The sequence below is a fragment of the Peromyscus leucopus genome, chromosome 19, assembly GCF_004664715.2.
Source record: "Peromyscus leucopus breed LL Stock chromosome 19, UCI_PerLeu_2.1, whole genome shotgun sequence".
In the NCBI taxonomy this organism is placed as follows: domain Eukaryota; kingdom Metazoa; phylum Chordata; class Mammalia; order Rodentia; family Cricetidae; genus Peromyscus; species Peromyscus leucopus.
Window position 1 is genome coordinate 55,075,948 of NC_051079.1, and position 19,305 is coordinate 55,095,252.

At 42.1% G+C, this 19,305-nt stretch overlaps 2 protein-coding genes across 2 annotated transcripts in view; one reads left to right on the top strand and one right to left on the bottom strand.

Annotated features, from left to right (window-relative positions):
- The window catches only part of Spire1 (spire type actin nucleation factor 1), a 118,443-nt gene that overhangs the window by 91,387 nt on the left and 7,751 nt on the right, over nt 1-19,305 (bottom strand). Inside the window, 1 exon segment of the mRNA XM_037197184.1 lies at nt 9,123-9,157. Coding sequence (XP_037053079.1) covers nt 9,123-9,157 — 35 coding nt within the window.
- Nucleotides 1,329-1,623, top strand: LOC114682356 (40S ribosomal protein S27-like). Its single transcript, XM_028856202.2, has one exon. It carries the CDS (start codon nt 1,347-1,349, stop codon nt 1,599-1,601), a length of 255 nt encoding a protein of 84 aa, XP_028712035.1. The 5' UTR covers nt 1,329-1,346; the 3' UTR covers nt 1,602-1,623.

The window sequence follows — 19,305 nt, forward strand, 5'->3', positions numbered from 1 at the left end:
AATCACTTCTGAAATTAACCAAAGTTTAGCCAGTGTCAACTTAAAAAGCAGTATGCATCCAATTATTACATGAGCATTCATGAGCCAGAGGTGAGGTCAAAATGGAATTCGCAGACTTGGCTAAAGACCAAATGCACATTTTTCAATGTTATACTCTGCATTAAAGCAACACACCCTACACATTACCTTTAGTTATTTATTTTAGGCTATCAGAAAACTTTTCATCTACTGAAGTACAGGCCAAAAACTATCCACAAACAACCACAGGGAGTAAGTGTCTAAGACACTATGGTCAATGTATTTTTTAATTCATTCCCAAGATATTTAAGTTTCCCCAAGGCACACCTAGAATTACAGGTCCAATTTCCCCAAGGATTTCGATATATAGGACAATCTTAAACCATTCTGAGTGATTTAGAATCGGCCTATTTCATAAATTCCTACAGAAAAAACCTGCACCCATCTAATCCATGAGGGCTGAGGGCTCGTGGGCTGCATTGGGCCTTTTCCCAAGTTTCATTTTAGCTGAAGCAAATCCCTGGCTTCCAAAGGCTGTAACTGAAGGAGTCCCTGGTTAGAGGCATGGGCAGACAGACTATGACACTCCTCATTTCACTGTTCCAAAGGGACACCGAGATGATTTCCACACTGGGTGCCGCATCACACTGAAGGTAACAACAAGCTGGACAAAGACAACACAGGGAAGCAGGCAGTGAGTACTGCTGCCTACTAGCCACCCGAGCTAGTGTACCAGTTACTTTGGTTGTAACGAGGTACCAGACAAAGGCAACCAAAGGGAGGGTCTCCCGCTCACGGTTGCTCACAGGTGCACCATGCAGTCCATCATGGCAGAAAGGCATAGAAGCAGCAGAGCAGGAGCTGGCTGGTCACACTGTGTTCACAGAAAGCAGAGAGAGGTGAAGCTGGTGCTCAGCCCACTTTCTCCTTTTTATCTTTTGATTCAGTTTGGGACCCTTGCCCATGAGGCAGTGCTGCCCACAGTTAAGGTGAATCTTCCCTCTTCAGAGTTAAGCCTCTCTAGAAACAGCCTCACAAGCATATCCACAAGTGTATCTCCCAAGTGATTCTAAAGTCAATAGGGAAGATTAACATCGAAAGTTACTATGTGTCTCTATTCTTTAATTCTCATCTCCAAAGTATCAATAATCATAATATCAGTTCACAAATTTGTTATTAAAATTAATGTCTCCATTAATGTCTGCCACAGAAGAACCTCTGCAGTTTTTAAAAATGCATGTAGGAGTGTAAGTATTACAAAGAGTATTTATGAACTGTGTTTAAGATATAAGCGTGCTTTCCGGCAATGACAATCTCCCTACGAGAACATGCCTCTCGCAAAGGATCTCCTTCATCCCTCTCCAGAAGAGGAAAAGAGGAAACACAAGAAAAAGCGCCTGGTGCAGAGCCCCAATTTCTACTTTATGGACGTGAAATGCCCAGGATGCTGTAAGATCACCACGGTCTTTAGCCATGCACAAACGGTAGTCTTGTGTGTTGGCTGCTCCACTGTCCTCTGTCAGCCCACAGGTGGAAAAGCAAGGCTGACAGAAGGATGCTCCTTCAGAAGGAAGCAGCACTGAGAAGCACCTGATTCAAGATGAGTGGGATATATATAAAAGATATAAGCGTGAGGAGGTGGATAGTGGACTCCGCAGTTAAGAGTACTTATTATTCTTGCAGAACCCATCCCGGATGGCTCACAACAGCCTGTAACTCCAGCTCCAGGGAATCTACTGCCTCTGGCCTTCATGGGCACTGCACTCAAACACACAAACCCACACACATATAAATAACTAAAAATAAAAGTAAATCTTTTAAAATGTAAGCATGAGTGTTTTTAACAGTTTCCTTCAGTGAAGCTCCAGTTCTTCTATTATTGCACAGATTACAATCAGCTCTATCAATGAGTGCCCAATTAAATGAGCTCTATCAAGATTAAGTAATGATAAAGCTAACTACCTGTTATATAATGGTTTAACCTATTCCACTTAAAACACAGCCAATGCTCCACAAGAACAGCAGCCTGTTCGAGTTACTCATTTAACCACTCTCCTTTCAAAGGGAAAAGGCTGAGTGCTCTCCCAAAGAGAGAGAGAGGTTTAAAATGCTTGACTTTAATATACAAGATGAAATGGAGCATGCTCAGACTAGAAACTACAAATTCAGTTACAATCTAGTAATTTGAGGTGTCCAGCAACTTTCTTCAAGGATTCAGATCCATGCATACTATTTAAATAACGGCTTAGGAAAACTTGTAAAATGGCAGTAGTAAAAGCTCTCCCTAAGCCTGGGTCAGAGTTGCCTTCTGGATAGGCAAGTGCAGGCACAGGTCAGTCACCCATTTATAAGCTTTATAAGTTACCAGCTGGACTGTGAGCCACTTCTGGGAAGGAGTGCAGGTCCCCTTAAAGCATTAAGAACAGCAAGAGATGGATGTCTGCTAGGTGTGGGAATACGAAGATATAGGGGTGGGACTTGTGGGGATGATGGGATCTGACCATGAGGATGCCTAGAGGGGTGTGGTCATAAACCACTGGAAATTATACCTTCAAAAACCAAGTGGTCAGCCCTGAAATCATATACACACAAACAACACAAAACAGAGTCAGTGGGTTGTATTTATGAATTTGTATTTATATATACATATGCTTGCATGTATGTATGTAAACAATAATCAAAGAGACCACAAATGGGGGGGGGGTTCGAGGGAGAGGAAATGAGAGGGTTTGGTAGAGGAAAAAGAAAAGGGAAACGATGTAATTATATTTTAATTAAAATTTAAAAATTATTAAGAACCAAAAAAGGAGGAAATTTAATTGCCTATTAAAACTTTAAATTTTCCTATTGAAGCCAGGCATGATGGCATATACCTGAAGTCCAACAGTTGGGCAGTATATGCAGGAGTGTGAGTTATAGGCTAGCATCTACTACACAGTGAAAACCCTGTCTTTATTTAAAGAACATTCCATAAAACAAATCCTATGAAAGCTGGCCATGAGAGAAAAAAAGAAAAATCGAAACAGCTAAGCTAGCACAGTGGTATGTCCCCGTCACCCCGACACAGAAAGCTGAGGCACAAGTACTGCTGCATGTGAAAGGCCACTTGGCTACACAGTGAGTTCAAGGCCAGCCCAGGATACACAGCAAGACCTGTCTCAAAATCAGAAAAAGGACAGAACAAGACAAGGGGATAGTTCCTTCACAAATTCCAATGCTGAGGACGCTAAGGGGCAAGTTTGTGAAAACATTTTCCAGGTGGCTGAGGTATATCTATGCAGTACAGCACAGACTTAGTATGTGCCAGGACCTAAGTTAAGTACTCAGCACTGAAAATACTAAAACTTCCCAAAGAGAGAGAGGTCTAAAATGCTTGACTTTAAGAGACACCAGGCTGCCTTAAGGAAAAAGGCCTAACTGAATACCTCTATATACTCTTCTGGTTTTTTCAGTTGTTTCTCAAGACAGGGTTTCTCTGTGTAGTCCTGGCTCTCCTGGAACTCACTCTGTAGACCAGGCTGACCTCGAACTCAGAGATCTGCCTGCTTCTGCCTCCTGAGTGCTGGAACTAAAGGCATGCACAACCACTGCCCAGCTTCTCCTGGCTTTCTTTATATTCAATTTCAATTTGGTTTCTATGAATTAGGAAAAGTATTAAAAAGAGATTTCTTGCGCCATGAATATGAGGCAAAAGTGATCTGTAAAAAGAGGATTATAGGGGCCAGCAAGATGACTCCATGGTTAAAAGGACATGCCACCAAACCTGGCTGCCGAGTTTGATACTTCAGAAATGACAAGGTGGAAGGGGAAAAATGACTCTCAAAAACTATTCTTTGATCTCTACATGCATGTGTGAGCACACACACATACATACACAAAATAAGTAAATAAAAGTAAAACATACAAAAATAAAATAAATTATAAAAAATTATAAATTATAAGTAAGAAAATGAGAAGATGGAAGGGGAATGTGAGGGCAGACAGAGGAGAGAGCAGAAGAGAAATAATACTAAAGATGTCTCAAAACGTCATATGGAAACCCACTATTTTATAAGCTTCCTAAACACACACACACACACACACACACACACACACACACAGAGAGAGAGAGAGAGAGAGAGAGAGAGAGAGAGAGAGAGAGAGAGAGAGAGAGAGAGATTAAGTAGAAATTACACTATACAAGGGATTAAGAACCCCCAGGAGCCATAGTTAGCCAAATAAAAGATCTAATATGGAATACCTCCCCTTGAGTCATTAGGAGGCGGGTGTCTTAGTTAGGTTTCTACTGCAATGACAAACACCATGACCACCATGACCAAGAACGTCAGGAAGAAAGGGCTTCTTTTATCATCTACAGCTTACAGTCCATCATGAAGGGACGTCACGGGAGGAGCTGAAGCAGATGCTATGGGAAACGCTGTTTACTGGCTTCCTTCCCAGATTCACTATCAGCTACATTTCTTTTCTTTTTCTTCTTTTATTTTTATTTATTTATTTTTGTTGTTTGTTTTGTTTTGTTTTTTCAAGACAGAGTTTCACTGTGTAGCCCTGGTTGTTCTGGAACTCATTCTGTAGACCAGGCTTGGCTTTCAACTCAGAGATCCACCTGCCTCTGCCTCCTGAGTGCTGAGATTAAAAGTGTGTGCCACCACTACCACCCAGCTCAGCTACATTTTTTATACTTCCCAGAATGATATGCCAAAGAGTAGCACCACCCACAGTGTGCTGAGCCCTCCCATATCAATCATTAATAAAGAAAATGCTCTGACAAACTTGCCTATAGGCAAATCTGATGGAGACATTTTCTTAAATTAGATTCCCTCTTCCCAGATGAACCTAGCTTGTGCTGACAAAAAAATTAACCAGCTGGGTGTGGTGGCATACTCCTTTATCCTAGCACTCAAGAGGCAAAGGCAGACAGATCTCTGTGAGTTCAATGCAATCCTGGTCTACATAGTGAGTTCCAAGATAGCATGGCTACAAAAAGAGATCTGGTCTCAAAACAATAACAAAAGCTAATCAGTGTGTAGGTGGGGGTAGTGTGTGTCCCCAAAGACATAACCCAAACAATATAGACTATAGGCATTGCTCTTACTTGTCTTCCCAAACTTTATGGCAGGTAGGACCCTACTGCTGAAGACACCACACACTTTGGTCACAAGACATAGAGAAATCAAGCTAGTACTGACTTTGAAGCTTTGTCCATAACAGCTAGCTCTAATGGGACCAGAAAGTGATCTATAGGCTGCTGCAGGAGATGGCCATCAACAGTTTTCCCCAGCTGTCAACTCTGTGGGTCACAATAATGACCAAATATGACAAGACTGACATCCTCGTGGGTGCAATAGTGCCATGAATGTTAGAGTAGCCAGCACTTTACACCGAATTTGAGGGCTTTCCACAGGAGGAAACCAGGTACCCTGGTACAGTAATGTGGCCATAAACTCATGGCTAGTGAGCTCACAAGCCTTAGAAGAGACCCTACTATTATTTCAGTAAGCAGCTATAGTAAGTACCAAATTGCCTTTTAAATACATACTCCTATACCCACAGGTTAGTGCAGCTTCCCGTCCTCACCTGAGAAGCTTCCTTGCACGTAGACTGCAACCAAAATGCAGAGAGTATATGTCTATGGTGTGCTCAGCCATAAGCCAGATATCTATGTCACGCACCCTCCCCAGAGGTTCAGAGAACACCGTGGGAGATGGGGCAGAACAACAATAAGAACCAGAGGTCCTTGAGAAACAGGGTCAAATGGTGTCTTCTGCATATGACAGGCAGCTGCACTCTAAACTCACAGCAATTGTGGTTGCCTGCACAAAATGAAGCCAGTCACCATTCCAGCATGGGCTGAGGGGAGGGACTCACGAGCTCCTACCCGCAGCTGATTAGTTGACAGCTGCTCGGGAAATATTCTAGTTTACTTTCCATTGCTTCGACAAACACCGTAACCAAAAGCAAGGGAGGAGAGGGTGTATTTCATCTCATCACCTACTGTCCATCATGAAAGGAAACCAGGGCAGGAGGGCAGACAGGAACTGAAGCAGACACCACAGAGCAACACTGCCTTCTGGCTTGCTCCTCGTGGCTTGCTCAGCCTGCTTAGACAACTGAGGACCAGAGCTGTCACAACAGTCCAAGTCAAGAAAGTGTGCTGGAGGTGTTTCTCACTTTAGTTCTGTCTTCCAGAGGAACTTAGCTTATGTCAAGATGGCAACACAACTAACCTGCACAGGGAGAGAGTCGTTTTCTTCAAGGGTGTGGCCCTGGTAGACGGCCTATGTTCCAGGGGATGACCTCACACCTACGCACACATTGGCAGTGCAAACTGTCTCAGTGGTGATGTTTTAAGAGGAAAATAAAGAGGACATGAAGTGTGGAGATGGGGAATGTAGGAAGAGGATCCAAGAGGAATTGGAGAGTGAAATAAGAGTGAACATGATCAAAATACATTATACACATTTATGAAATCTCAAAGAATAAACTAAAATTCATATTTAAAAGCTAAAAGGTAATTCCTAACATGGCTTTTATGTAGTATTAAAAACTCTATGTTGACTACATTGCTTTGATCAGGCTCCTACAGCCTCAGAAAAGGTAATTTTATTTTCCTCCATGAGTCTAAAACCTTGCTTAGGAATCAGGACCTTCCGGCTCCCTTTCAAAGAAGATTAACAGCATGCTATATCAAGGCATGCTTCATCTTCATCCGGCCCTCCTTCGCAGTAATCCATCATGGACGAAGACACAAGAAAACTGGGAGGAGAGGGCGCTGACCACGCCTCCTCCACCACCCACACCCACCCATCCACACGCTCAGACATGGACACAGCTGACACGTGGACACAGTCCGGACACAGCTGTGCTACACATTCTTAGTCAGGCCTTCCTGCCACACACCTGACGTGGGAGTCTCCTTCCTCGAGAAGAAAATCGATTCAGAACCAGACAGGCTCTCAGAAGCACCCTGTCTAGTCCTGTGCAACTCTGCCGGGCCCGGCTTTTCTAGCGGCCAGCAGGGACTCCCGAGTGCTGCCTCAGCACTGGAGCTTGCTCTCTCCCCAGCTCCACTTCTCAAGCTGCACTTGTAGGCCAGCTCCAGCCCAAGAGTGCCAGGTTTTCCAACCTTGGCACTCTTTAAAAAACAAAAAAAAAAAAATATCGCTGCAAAGAGCTTTTATTGATGCAGTCTATAAACTACTAACATTAGTAAAACTAGAAATCAAAACAAAATTTAAAGATATATATTAATTTAACCACTTAAACCTGCAGCACATTAATATAAATAACACTTTTAAGGAAGAAAAAGAGCTACTGGTGAACGAAAATATTAAGGGTGCTATTTGACACCTTTTTAACTCTCTAATGGACTCAGTAGAGGACAGCCAGTCTCCCGTCTGCCTCTGCAGCTGGTCTGACAGCCCTGCTCGCAGGTATCACACCGTTAAACCATGCTGCTCTCAGGGCAATGCAACTCAAGACAGAAGGAGGAGGCTCATGACAAGGCTTGCATTAGGACATTGCAATACCAAATGCACATGGATGTGAACTGTATTTGTGTACTCTTAATTTACAATAGTGCCGTGGGAGCTAATGAAACATTTCACATATGTTCTCTTTTTACAGTTCCATGGTCCTACGAGCTTAACAGAAATGACCTTAAATATTTTATAGGCAAAGGTCTGGGGAAAACTCATCGCTCAAAATTTCATAGTTATAAATATATAGACCCTGAAACTATAGCAACACTTCTCTCTTCTGACAGATCAAATTCTTATATCTTATGGAAAAATGTATCAAAAATCCTAACTATATGAAAATACAAAGAGCTTTAAAAATTTTAAAGAAAATATTAAGTTCTTAGTCCACTAAAAAAAATAATTTGGAAAATTTGTACTTTCAAAGTTGAATAGAAAACATAAAAATGAATTGAATTTAAAAAAAGAATGTATTGTCTTTGGTTTTTTAATTATGTAGCACCTTTTAGGAAGCTTGTCTTTTTTTTTTTTTTCGAGAAGGTTTCTTGTGTTTTTGCGCTTTCCTGGAATCACTTGTAGCCAGCTGGCTCGAACTCACAGAGATCCGCTGCTCTGCTCCGAGTGCTGGATTAAGAGTGCGCCAAGGAGGAAGCTTGTATTTTATACAAAATGAATTAAAATTCTGAGTTTACTGAATTATAATAAATTTACTGAAACCAATTATCAATGTTCAGATGCATTATAAAAGTAGACACACAATCAATCTCTCTCTCTCTCTCTCTCTCTCTCTTTTTTTTTTTTTTTTTTTTGGTTTTTTTGAGACAGGGTTTCTCTGTGTAGTCCTGGCTGTCCTGGAACTCGCTTTGTAGACCAGACTGGCCTCAAAATCACAGAGATCCGTCTGCCTCTGTCTCCTTAGTGCTGCTGGAATTAAAGACGTGCCGCCCGCCGCCGCCGCCGCCGCCGCCGCCACCGCCACCACCACCATCGGCTACAATTTCTTAAATATTAGGCATTAACAAGGTTGCTAATACTCTAGTCTAAGAATGGTGCTCTGCTATTGGATAGGATGGCACACAGATAGGCAACCTAGAATCTAATGTTATATTTGAAATCCCTGCAAGGAACACAAGCAATCATATAGAAACTCCTCAAATCTCACATGAGAATCTGAATAAAATTATCGAAAGTATTTTAAGGTAATGAAACTACTTTTGGAAATACCCAAGCATCTCACATTATTAATCTCACTGAAACAATGCCCACATCTTAATTTCGTCCTACTAAAGAAGTACATAGAAGCTTTCCATTCAAGCATGTTATTATCACGACACACCACACTGTATTAAAGATAAACTTAAAATAATTCTTATTCGGCACTCTGGGTGTTAAGTCATTTTACAAATACAAGAAATAAGCTATGTTTAAGCCATTTCTTCTAATGCCACAGACAAGTGGACAAGGTAACTGATTTTTTTCACTTGCTCTTCCTGAATAGAGAAGATATGTGCCTGTTCTCAATATAGCATTATCTGAAAACTGAGAAACCCACAGCAAGAGTTCACTGCTCAAGTCATGCCTAAAGTAAAAGGCCGTTTTACAGAAATATCCATACATTTCTCTTACCTCTGTTTCTGTACAATGTGAATATCCCACTTTACCTGTAATAAAAACACAAAAAGTTACTTTCAAATGATTGAGGGCTTTTAAAATCATCAATAATATATTCAAGCAACTATAGCCATCACTTAATTAAACTTATTAAACATATGAAAATAACACGTGCTAGAATGATTTTTTTTTTCATATACAAAGTTGTTGGTTCATTCAGTTACCAAGCTGGCTGCATACTCATAACCCCAGAACTCAAGAGGCTGAAGAAAGAAGATCACTGCAAGTTCTAGGCTGGCCTGGTCTACAGAACAAGGTCCAGGACAACCAGGACTAATGAGAGTCCCCCAAAAAAGAGAGAGAAAAAAAATTTTTTTTTGGGGGGGGGGTTTGAGACAGGGTTTCTCTGTGTAGTTTTTGGTGCTTGTCCTGGATCTCGCTCTGTAGCCCAGGCTGGCCTTGAACTCACAGAGATCCACCTGGCTCTGCCTCCTGAGTGCTGGGACTAAAGGCTTGTGCCGCCACCACCCGGAAAAAGAAAATTTTTCAAGAAAAAGGAAAAAAAACTGTATTCATGATCAAAAGAAAGGGGAAAGGAGAAAAAAAAATGCTGGACATAGTTGATACACATCTTTAATTCCTGAGGCAGAGGCAGGTGGATCTCTGTGAGTTCCAGGCCAGGCCAATCTACATAGTGAGTTCCAGGACAGCCAGGGCTATAGAGTGAGACAATGTCTCAAAAATGCAAACAGACAACAGAGAGAAAGAGACGTGAGAGAAACCCTGACTGGCACCTGGGCTGAGGCAGGAGAATTTAGAGTTTCTGGCTAACATGATCTAGAGAGTGAGGCCTTGTATCAAAACATAACAAAAAAGAAGAAAGAAACCCCTGTGCTGGCTGGTTGTGTGTCAACTTGACACCAGCTAGAGTCATCAGAGAGGAAGGAGCCTCAGCTGAGGAAATGCCTCCAGGAGATCCAGCTGTAAGGCATTTTCTTAATTAGTGATCAATGCAGGAGGGCCCAGCCCATGGTGGGTGTGGGTGGTGCCATCCCTGGCCTGGAGGTCCTGGGTTCTATAAAAAAGCAGGCTGGGCAAGCCATGTGAGCAAGTCAGTAAGCAGCACCCCTCCATGGCCTCTGCATCAGCTCTTGCCTCCAGGATCCTGCCCTGCTTGAGTTCCTGTCCTGACTTCCTTCAGCACAAACAGCAATGCGGAGCTGTAAACCAAATGAACCCTCTCCTCTCCAACTTGCTTTTTGGTCATAGTGTTGTTTCATTGCAGAAACCCTAAGACACACCTGGTACCCAACAACAGCTGGCTATACCAACAATAGTGTTTTCTCTCATCAATGAGACCTAATACCAAGAACTTGTACAACCATATTATTTGTCAATTTGGGACAAAAATCATACTTTAAAAAATCAAAGCAGCTACTTTAAGAGTCATTTATTTAAATAAAAACCAGATAATAACTTTACATTGGGTAGTAGAAACTTTAATTTTTCCATCTATTATTTATTCATGTGTGTGCACAAACATGCCACAGCATATGTGTGCTGAGAAGGCCTCCCACCATGCAGGTCCTGAGGACTGAACTCCGATCATCAGGCTTGGTGGCAAGCACCTTTAACCCATTAAGCCACCTCATGGGCCCCATCTATCTTCTTAAGCATCACCGTCAGAGTTTTATACATATATGTCTGCACAGCCTCCCCCCACCCAGTACTAACATCCTGTAACTCCTACTCTCCCTGCCTGCTACATCTATGCCCATTCCACAGCAGTGGTTCTACCATGCTTGAAATTTTTAATGCTTAAAAAGAATTTATCCATCTTGCTGTTCATATTGACGTCATTAAAGAAAAACATAAATAATCATATCTGTATGACACCCAATTCTTAAAATGAAAAATACAGTTGAAACCCGTAGTTCCTTAAAGCCTAATATCCTAATATAATCCTATGTAATATAAAACAGTGGCTGAAACTCTTGAGTAGAAAATGGGAACCTTGGATCTTGCAAAATATAAAATATATACAAGCAATAAAAATTGTATCAATGGAGGCTGGAGAGATGGCTCAGTGGTTAAGAACAAGAAAAAAAAAAAAAAAAAAAAAAAAGTAGAAAGAACACTGACTATTCCACCAGAAGACCCAGGTTCAATTCCCAGCACTCACATGGCAGCTCACAACTGTCTGTAACTCTAGTTCCAGGGAATCTAAGGCTCTCATTCAGACACACATGCAGGCAAAACACCAATGCAAATAAAATATTTTTTAAAAAAAAAACTGTATCAACATGCATACAAAACAACTTTAACTTACAAGGCTTTTATATAGCAAGTGGGACTTGATAAATTTTTGGCATAAATTTGTTGCTAATGTAAAATTATACTCATATATAGTGATATATTTTTTATTTATATAAACCTAATACTGTTCAGAGCATAATAGTGTGGTAGATTACTTAGAGGAGTTAAGACTCCTATAGAGCCGGGTGGTGGTGTCACACGCCTTTAATCCCAGCACTCAGGAGGCAGAGCCAGTCGGATCTCTGTGAGTTCGAGGCCAGCCTGGGCTACAAAGTGAGTCCCAGGAAAGGTGCAAAGCTACACAGAGAAACCCTGTTTCAAAAAACAAAAAAAAAAAAAAAAAAAAAAAGACTCCTATAGAATTGGTAATTAATTTGCCTAGGAACACCATTAGAGACAGCTCAGAGCAGAGCACAGAGCGTATCTGTGGGGAAACATTGAGTACTTGACTGTGCAGAAGAGGAGAAGGAGCGCAGAAAGAAAGCAACCTCTTTAAAAGTACAAGGATCACATCAATAGGAAGTAATTCTTAAGGAAGAAAAAAAGCATAAGAACTCTGGAATCAAGGGCTGGGAATGTAGCCTGGTTGGTAGAGTGCATGCACAAAGCATTGGGTTCATTTCCGGCGCTGTGTAAACCAGGTGTGGTGGTTCATGCCTGCAATTCCAGCACTTGGGAGGTGAAGAGCAGAGATTCAGAAGGTCAGGTCATCCTTGGCTAGACAGTGAAGTTGAGGCCAGCCTGAGTTGTTACATAACACCCTGCCCCCTCCCTCAAAGATGGCAAACAAACAAGTATTAGAGACCTATACTAACTTGGGCTTTTTTTTTTTTTTTTTTTTTTTTTTTTTTTTTTGAGACAAGGTCTGGATATGCAGTCCTGACAGCCTGGGACTCCCTATATAGATCAGGCTGGCCTTGAACTCAGAGATCCGTCTACCTCTCCAGTGCTGTAATTAATGGTGTGTACAACCATGCCTAGCAAATCTGCTTTTTACTGGTGAAAACTCAGAAATCCAGTTCCATGTATAATAGCATAAGCAGAGGAGAGAACAGCAATGCTGAGAAGTCATGGCTTGTGCCGTGTGACAATATAAAACCTAACCTATGGGAAGGAGGACGCCCTGGGTGCTGATCTGGAACTAGAGCCATTACCCAATGAAAAACAAGCTCTGCACACCAAAAACAGAGAACTCACTTTGCAAAGGCACACAGCCTATCCTACCTGATTCGGTGGACTCAAGAGCCTCAGGAGACTGGATGACACTGGCTAGGACAACTACAAGAAGCTGTGGGCAATTTTGTGCACCCGAAAATAACAAAGTGCTTAAGGAATTATTGTATGATGTTAAAAAGCATAGGCTACTGAAATTAGATTGCTTCTAATCACCTGAGGCAAAAACAAAAATTACTTTTCTCTAGGAACACCACATCTTTGTGTAAGACATGCAACTGCACTTGGTTACTCACACAAACTGCTGAGCACCGCCAAGAACACGGGCAGGCTGGGAGCACAACATGCCCAACCACCTACAAAACTCTATCACCGACTCCACACCCAGGTGCTGACCTAGGAATGGGAAATCCTAATGATGTCATCAGAGCTAAGAGGGTGGAAATGACTGCACAATCACCGCAGATGAGCAACGGAAAGCCAGAGAAGTCAAATGACCGGCACAGACTCGGCACAGACTCGCAAGCCAGCACAGCAGGTGGGAGGCTACAGGGCTACTCCAGGGCTCCCTGGCCTTGTCATATACGCTTTGTTCCCGCTCTCCATTGCTACTGCCAAGGGCAGGAGGGGAAACAGCAGGCACGCTGTCTTAACACTTAAACAGCTTGCCTCCAACACCTTAAGATGGAGAGTTGGGGAATATTATTTTGAAGTGTGACACTTTTATGTTGCATTTGTTTAACTCTATGAAGCTGTGTTACTGTGCGTGTCTAAAACACCTGATAGTCTAATAAAGAACTGAATGGCCAATACCAAGGCAGGAAAAAGGATAGGTGGGGCTTAGCAGGCTGAGAGAATATATAGAAGGAGAAATCTGGGAAGAGAATAGAAGAGGAGTTAGCCAGAGAAAGAGGAGGACATCAGGGGCCAGCCACCCAGCTACACAACCAGCAACAGAGTAAGAAAGAAAGAAATGTATACAGGAATATAGGAAGATGAAAGTCCAGAGGCAAAAGACAGATGGGAGAATTTAAGTTAAGGAAAGCTGGCTAGAAACAAGCCAAGCTAAGGCCAGGCATTTATAAGTAAGAATAAGCTTCTGTGTGATTTATTTGGGAGCTGGGTGGCAGTCCCCAAAAGAGACGAAGAGTAAGAAAACAAACAACATTGGAGTCTGCCTGTTCAGTGTCAGGGATTTTTGTTTCATCATTTTTGAGTCTTTCTTCAAGGGCTGACTGCCTCTGCCTCAGAGAAACCATATCCAAGGAATTCCTCTCAAAACCAAAAATCCAGGGTTTCACCTTCTGTTTTCAATAATCTAAACAATGTTAGGCCTTAACAAATCTTCAGATTATAATCACAGTGAATTAGCTCTTTCTTTCTTTCTGTAGTTTTTTTTTCCCTAAATTTATTTATTTATTATGTACACAGAAGAGGGTGCCAGATCTCATTACAGATGGTTGTGAGCCACCATGTGGGTGCTGGGAATTGAACTCAGGACCTCTGGAAGAGCAGTCGGTGCTCTTAACCTCTGAGCCATCTCTCCAGCCCGAATTAGCTCTTTCAATCAAGTAATAATTTCATTAAATTACATTTAGGACAGATTTTTTTGTTGTTGTTTTTGTTTTTCCAGACAGGGTTTCTCTGTGTATCCCTGGCTGTCCTGTAACTTGCTCTGTAGACCAGGCTGGCCTCAAAAGAGATCTGCTTGCTTCTGCCTCTGCTGGGATTAAAGATGTGTACTACTACTGCCCTCTAGGACAGATGTTAATTAAATCAAGTATTTAAAAATTCTCAAAAATGTAGGAGGGCTGATGGTTGTGGACTATTATTTTAAGGTGTGTTACTTTTGTTTATGTTGCATTTGTTTAACTTTATGAAGCTGTGTTACTGTGCCTGTCAAAAACACTTGATTGACAGGGTGGTGGCGGTGCACATTTTTAATCCCAGCACTGGTAATAGGCTATTGAGGCACAAAAGAAAGAGAAAGGAAATAACAGAAATGACCCAACTTAGGTTAGGCAGGCAAGCCCTCTTGAGGATATTTAAACAAAGACCTTGCATTTGGGTAGGACTGACTCAGGACTGGAGGAGAAGCCTGCTGGCGAACCAGGAGGGAGCCTGAGTCCTAGGTACATCTGGTGGGCAGGTAGCACAGACTATGTTGGGAAAAGCGGGTAAGGCAGGCAGATCAGAGTTCCAAGCCTTTAAGTGTGCTTTTAAACACAAGAGGTATTAATCAAAAGTGAATGATGCACACCTTTAATCCCAGCACTGGATGCAGAGGTAGGGAGATTCTATAAGTGAGGCCAGCCTGATGTACACAGCAAGTTCCAGGCCATCCAAGGCTACACAGTCTCACAGTGAGATCTTGTCTCAAAAAATGAAAGAGTGAGCTGACTGTGTTTCCAGGTCAGCCTTTGTCCAGAGGGACATGGTTCAAGCACAGGCCAGCCAGGACGCTCTGTCATTCTAGAGAGCAAGGGGGATGGGCAGCCCAAGGTACAGCTACAGAGCTGTGAAAGATAAGAGGAGTCAAAAGGTAATTGAAGAGATTGGGGATTAGTTCAGTGGCAGAACGTGTGCTTATCGAGTGTGAGGCACTAGGTACAATCTCCCAGCACAAGCATAGTAGATAACTTCAAGTACAAGGCTGAGGTAATAGGACTATCCTAAGTTCCAGGCCAACCTGGGTTACATAGTTACAAATTCCAGGCCAGCACACATTACATTAAGACTGTCTCCAAAAGGGAGGATGAGGGGTGTTGAGATTTAAGGCAGCTGTCCCATTATTTTAAAAACAAAAAAGCAAAATTCTGAATAATGAATAGGCTGAAAATTAGCAGTTAAAAAACTTTCTGCGACCTAGTAACACTTGATTTTTATTTTCTTTATTTTTATTTTTTTGGGGGGAGACAGGGTTTCTCTGTGTAGTTTTGGTGCCTGTCCTGGATCTCGCTCTGTAGACCAGTCTGGCCTCGAACTCACAGAGATCCGCCTGGCTCTGCCTCCCCAGTGCTGGGATTAGAGATGTGCGCCACCACCACCCAGCTACACTTCAATTTTTAAAAGATCACAGACACCGAGGACCTGGAATCCATTCATGAACATCATTATATTTTAGTTCCCTATTAATATATCAAAAGTAAGCTGTGCGTGTTGGCACACACCTTTAATAAAAAAGCAATCAGGAGGCAAAGGCAGGCGGACCTCTGAGTTCGAGGCCAGCCTGGTCTACAGAATGAGTTTCAGGACAGTCAGGGCCACAGAGACACCCTGTCTCAAAAAACAAACAAAAAAAACAAAACAAAACAAAACAAAATGCCAACATTATTTACTTACTTACCCACTCATTTATTTATTTATTTGTTCATTTGTTTGTGTGTTTGTTTAGTGTGTGTACACACAGGAGCCCAAGCACAGCACAGAGCCATGCGTGGAGGTTTGAGGACAACCTTCTGGAGTTGTTCTCTCCCTCTACAATGTAGGCTCTGAGGATCTAACTCAGATCACCAGATTTTACCTGCTCTCCTATGGAGCCATCTTGCTGACCGATCTCTGATACTTTTCTACACCCCCCCACCTCCCCACTCTGAGACAAGGTCTCACTATTTAGCTGGCCTAGAGTTCCCTATGTGGAACATGCTGGTCTCCAACTCAAAGAGATCTGCCTGCCTCTGGGATGAAGCTGTGCACCACCATGCCTGGCTTTCCACTTAACTCTTTCTTACTAATTCTCTATCAAGAATAGAAGGCTGCTAAGTAGTAGTGCACATCTGTAACCCTAGCACCCAAAAGGAAGATGCCAGAAGGATTTCTAGTTTGAGGCTAGCTGGGACTACACAGTGAACCCTGACTCAAAAGAGGGAAGAAAACAGGAGAGGAAGGAGAAGCAAAGAAGGAAGCAGAAGAAAGGAGAGCAGAGAAAGGTATGAATTATTTAAGCTATCAAAACTATCTAGGTTGGCTTGAGGGTATAGCTCAGTGGTATAACATTGGCTAGCACATGCAAGTCCCTGGGTTTAATCTCCAGTAGTGAAAGGGGAAAAGGAAAAATAAATAAATAAAACAACCCACATACACATTTTAGCTGTTTAACTTTTACTATATTTATTACCAAGAAATAACCCTTCTATAATTTTCTAATTATACGTTTTATTATATTAATAAATAAAAGACTAAGTTTGTGTTCTGTTTTTGAGTAAGGGGTCTCATGATGTTCCCCAGCCTCAAATGGAAACCACTGGTATTCAGCCTCTAGAGTGCCTAAATTCTCCAAAGATAAACAGAATGAAATAAGCACAAACCAAAGAAGAACGTCCGGGCCTGAGAGCCACTAAGCTAATGAATGGTCAATTTTCTCCGAGATTTAATACTACATACATCAGGCAATAGTCCAAAGGTCTCATTTAAACTACATCTCAAATGAAATGTTACAGGAATGAAGAAATACATTTGCCCAGTTTTATTATTGATGCAAATAAGCCCCCCTTCACTTCCCAGAGAACTTAGGGAGCTAGACTACATAGTCAACAAATGATTAACAGTCAGCTGCAAAGAAAAGAAACTGAATCAAGAATACATGCATGGGAAGTTGTTTGTGTCTCTGCCAAGGCGAGCTAATGAAGAAGGAACAGTTTCTCCAACAGTCTTAGGGAAACTGGATATCCACATACTGGAGAAATGAAGATAGACCCTTATCTCATTCCATCCAAGAAATTTACTGAACATCAAAGACTTGATATGAAGAACCCCCTAAAACTCAACCATAACCTAAAACTCAGTCAGAAGAAAAACAGCCCAATTGAAATCTGGTTAAAAGGATTCAAATGAGCCAGGCAGTAGTGGTGCATGCCTCTAATCCCAGCACTCGGGAGACAGTCAGGAGGATCTCTGTGAGTTCAAGGCCAGCCTGGTCTACAGAGCAGCAAAACTACATGGAGAAATCCTGTCTCGAAGGAAAAAAAAAAAAAAAAAAGGATTTAAATGGCACCTCTGCAACCAGACAGTGAGCATCCTTAGCCACAGTGATGACCCCATTAATCAACAGAGTCGCCTCCTCTAAATAGTTCACAGAAATAGAACCACATAAAAACTACTCATGGAAATCATTATGAATGGCAATCAGATGCTAACTTTCTCCAGCAGTCTGAAGAAATTCTCCACAGCTCATAAATCCATTCAAAAAACCTGTTCACAGACCTATGGCTACTACAAATATCTACATTCTACATTTTGTCAACCTCATTTTCTGGACTTCCAAATATAGAGTTGATATCATTTTAGAATCTATCTTCGGTCAAAAGATCTTGAAATGCTTTTCACAAAAGATAAGAAAATACCTTTGTACATTGTATATGAGCTGACGACATACCCACACATACAGTCTTAGAAGCTGGACAAACACAACTCCCATTTTTACAAAGTAAAAACAAAACAACAAAAACAGAACCAGAAAGGCTAAGTGGCTTACCAAAGGCTTTAACTACACATTAAGCCTCAGAACTAAGAATCTAAACAGTATCTCTCCTGCAGTCCCAATGAAGTCCTATGCTACCAGGGGACATCAAAAGTGATTTGCATGCATCTGAAAAAGCAAAGGAACTTTGTGGAAATTAACATGACTCTACCTGGAAAATATGTTCCACGCCACCTTAATTTCCATACAGCCTAAATCATCATCTTCCCACCCTAACCTGCTCCTCCTGCCTTCCCCATCACCCAGGTAGGAGTCTGAGCACCTTCCAGACTTCCTTCTTCTTCCACCTACATATCAAAAGAGTCATGCTGTGGTCCATTTTCTAAAGCACCAACCTGACTTTCAATCCCTACTGCTCTAGGTCAAATCTTCATCACCTCTGGTCTGAAGCTGAAATACCCCAATGGTTTATCAGCTCAGGGACTACTAATATCTGAGATAGTATGAAATGCCAACTGGCGTCTGTTCAGTTACATTTTGTAGAAGTCATATACCTATTCTTCTGTTTTGTTGAGACAAGGTCTTGCTGGTAGCCTGGTTGGCCTGGTTCTCGATAAGTAGCCCAGGTTAGCCTCAAACTCAAATAATCCTTCTGTCTCAGCCTCCCAAGTACTGGGATCACAGGCATCGCAGAAGATAGGCACTATCTATAAAGCCTGGATGTCTTTCTAAAGAGAGTAATTGTTTATCCATTTTCTAGTTTAAATTCCTTACATGCTCTCCACTGCCCATCCAAACCTATAGACACAAACAATAATGTGGCTCTCAATAAACATGCCTTTCCAGCCTGTCTCCCTCCCCACCACTCCCACACACATCCTATGCTCCAGGCATAGTGAACACCCACCACAAAGCAGACAAACGGGTTTAACCTCACATGCCAAGTCCAGATAATTGTAGTGCCTGCCTGAAGCATCCTGCTGAGAACTCAAGAGGCAGCTTATAAATTTAACAGCAAGAAAAGTCATGGCCTATTAGTAAGCCGTGTTTGCTTCTGGCATGGGAAGTGGGTGGCACGACAAATGTCACAGTGTCTACACGTGTGGTACCTTGGCCTTTGGATACTCTATCATGTCCTCCCACATTTCTAAACCGTTCCACATACATACTTCTGTCTGTGTGGACACCACTGCATACTTCATCCTTCACAACTTCCAGACTCAGTCTCCCAGGTAAAACTTGCTTGTGAACAGTCACGAGGCAAAGGCAGCCACTCTCTCTCTCTGGGCT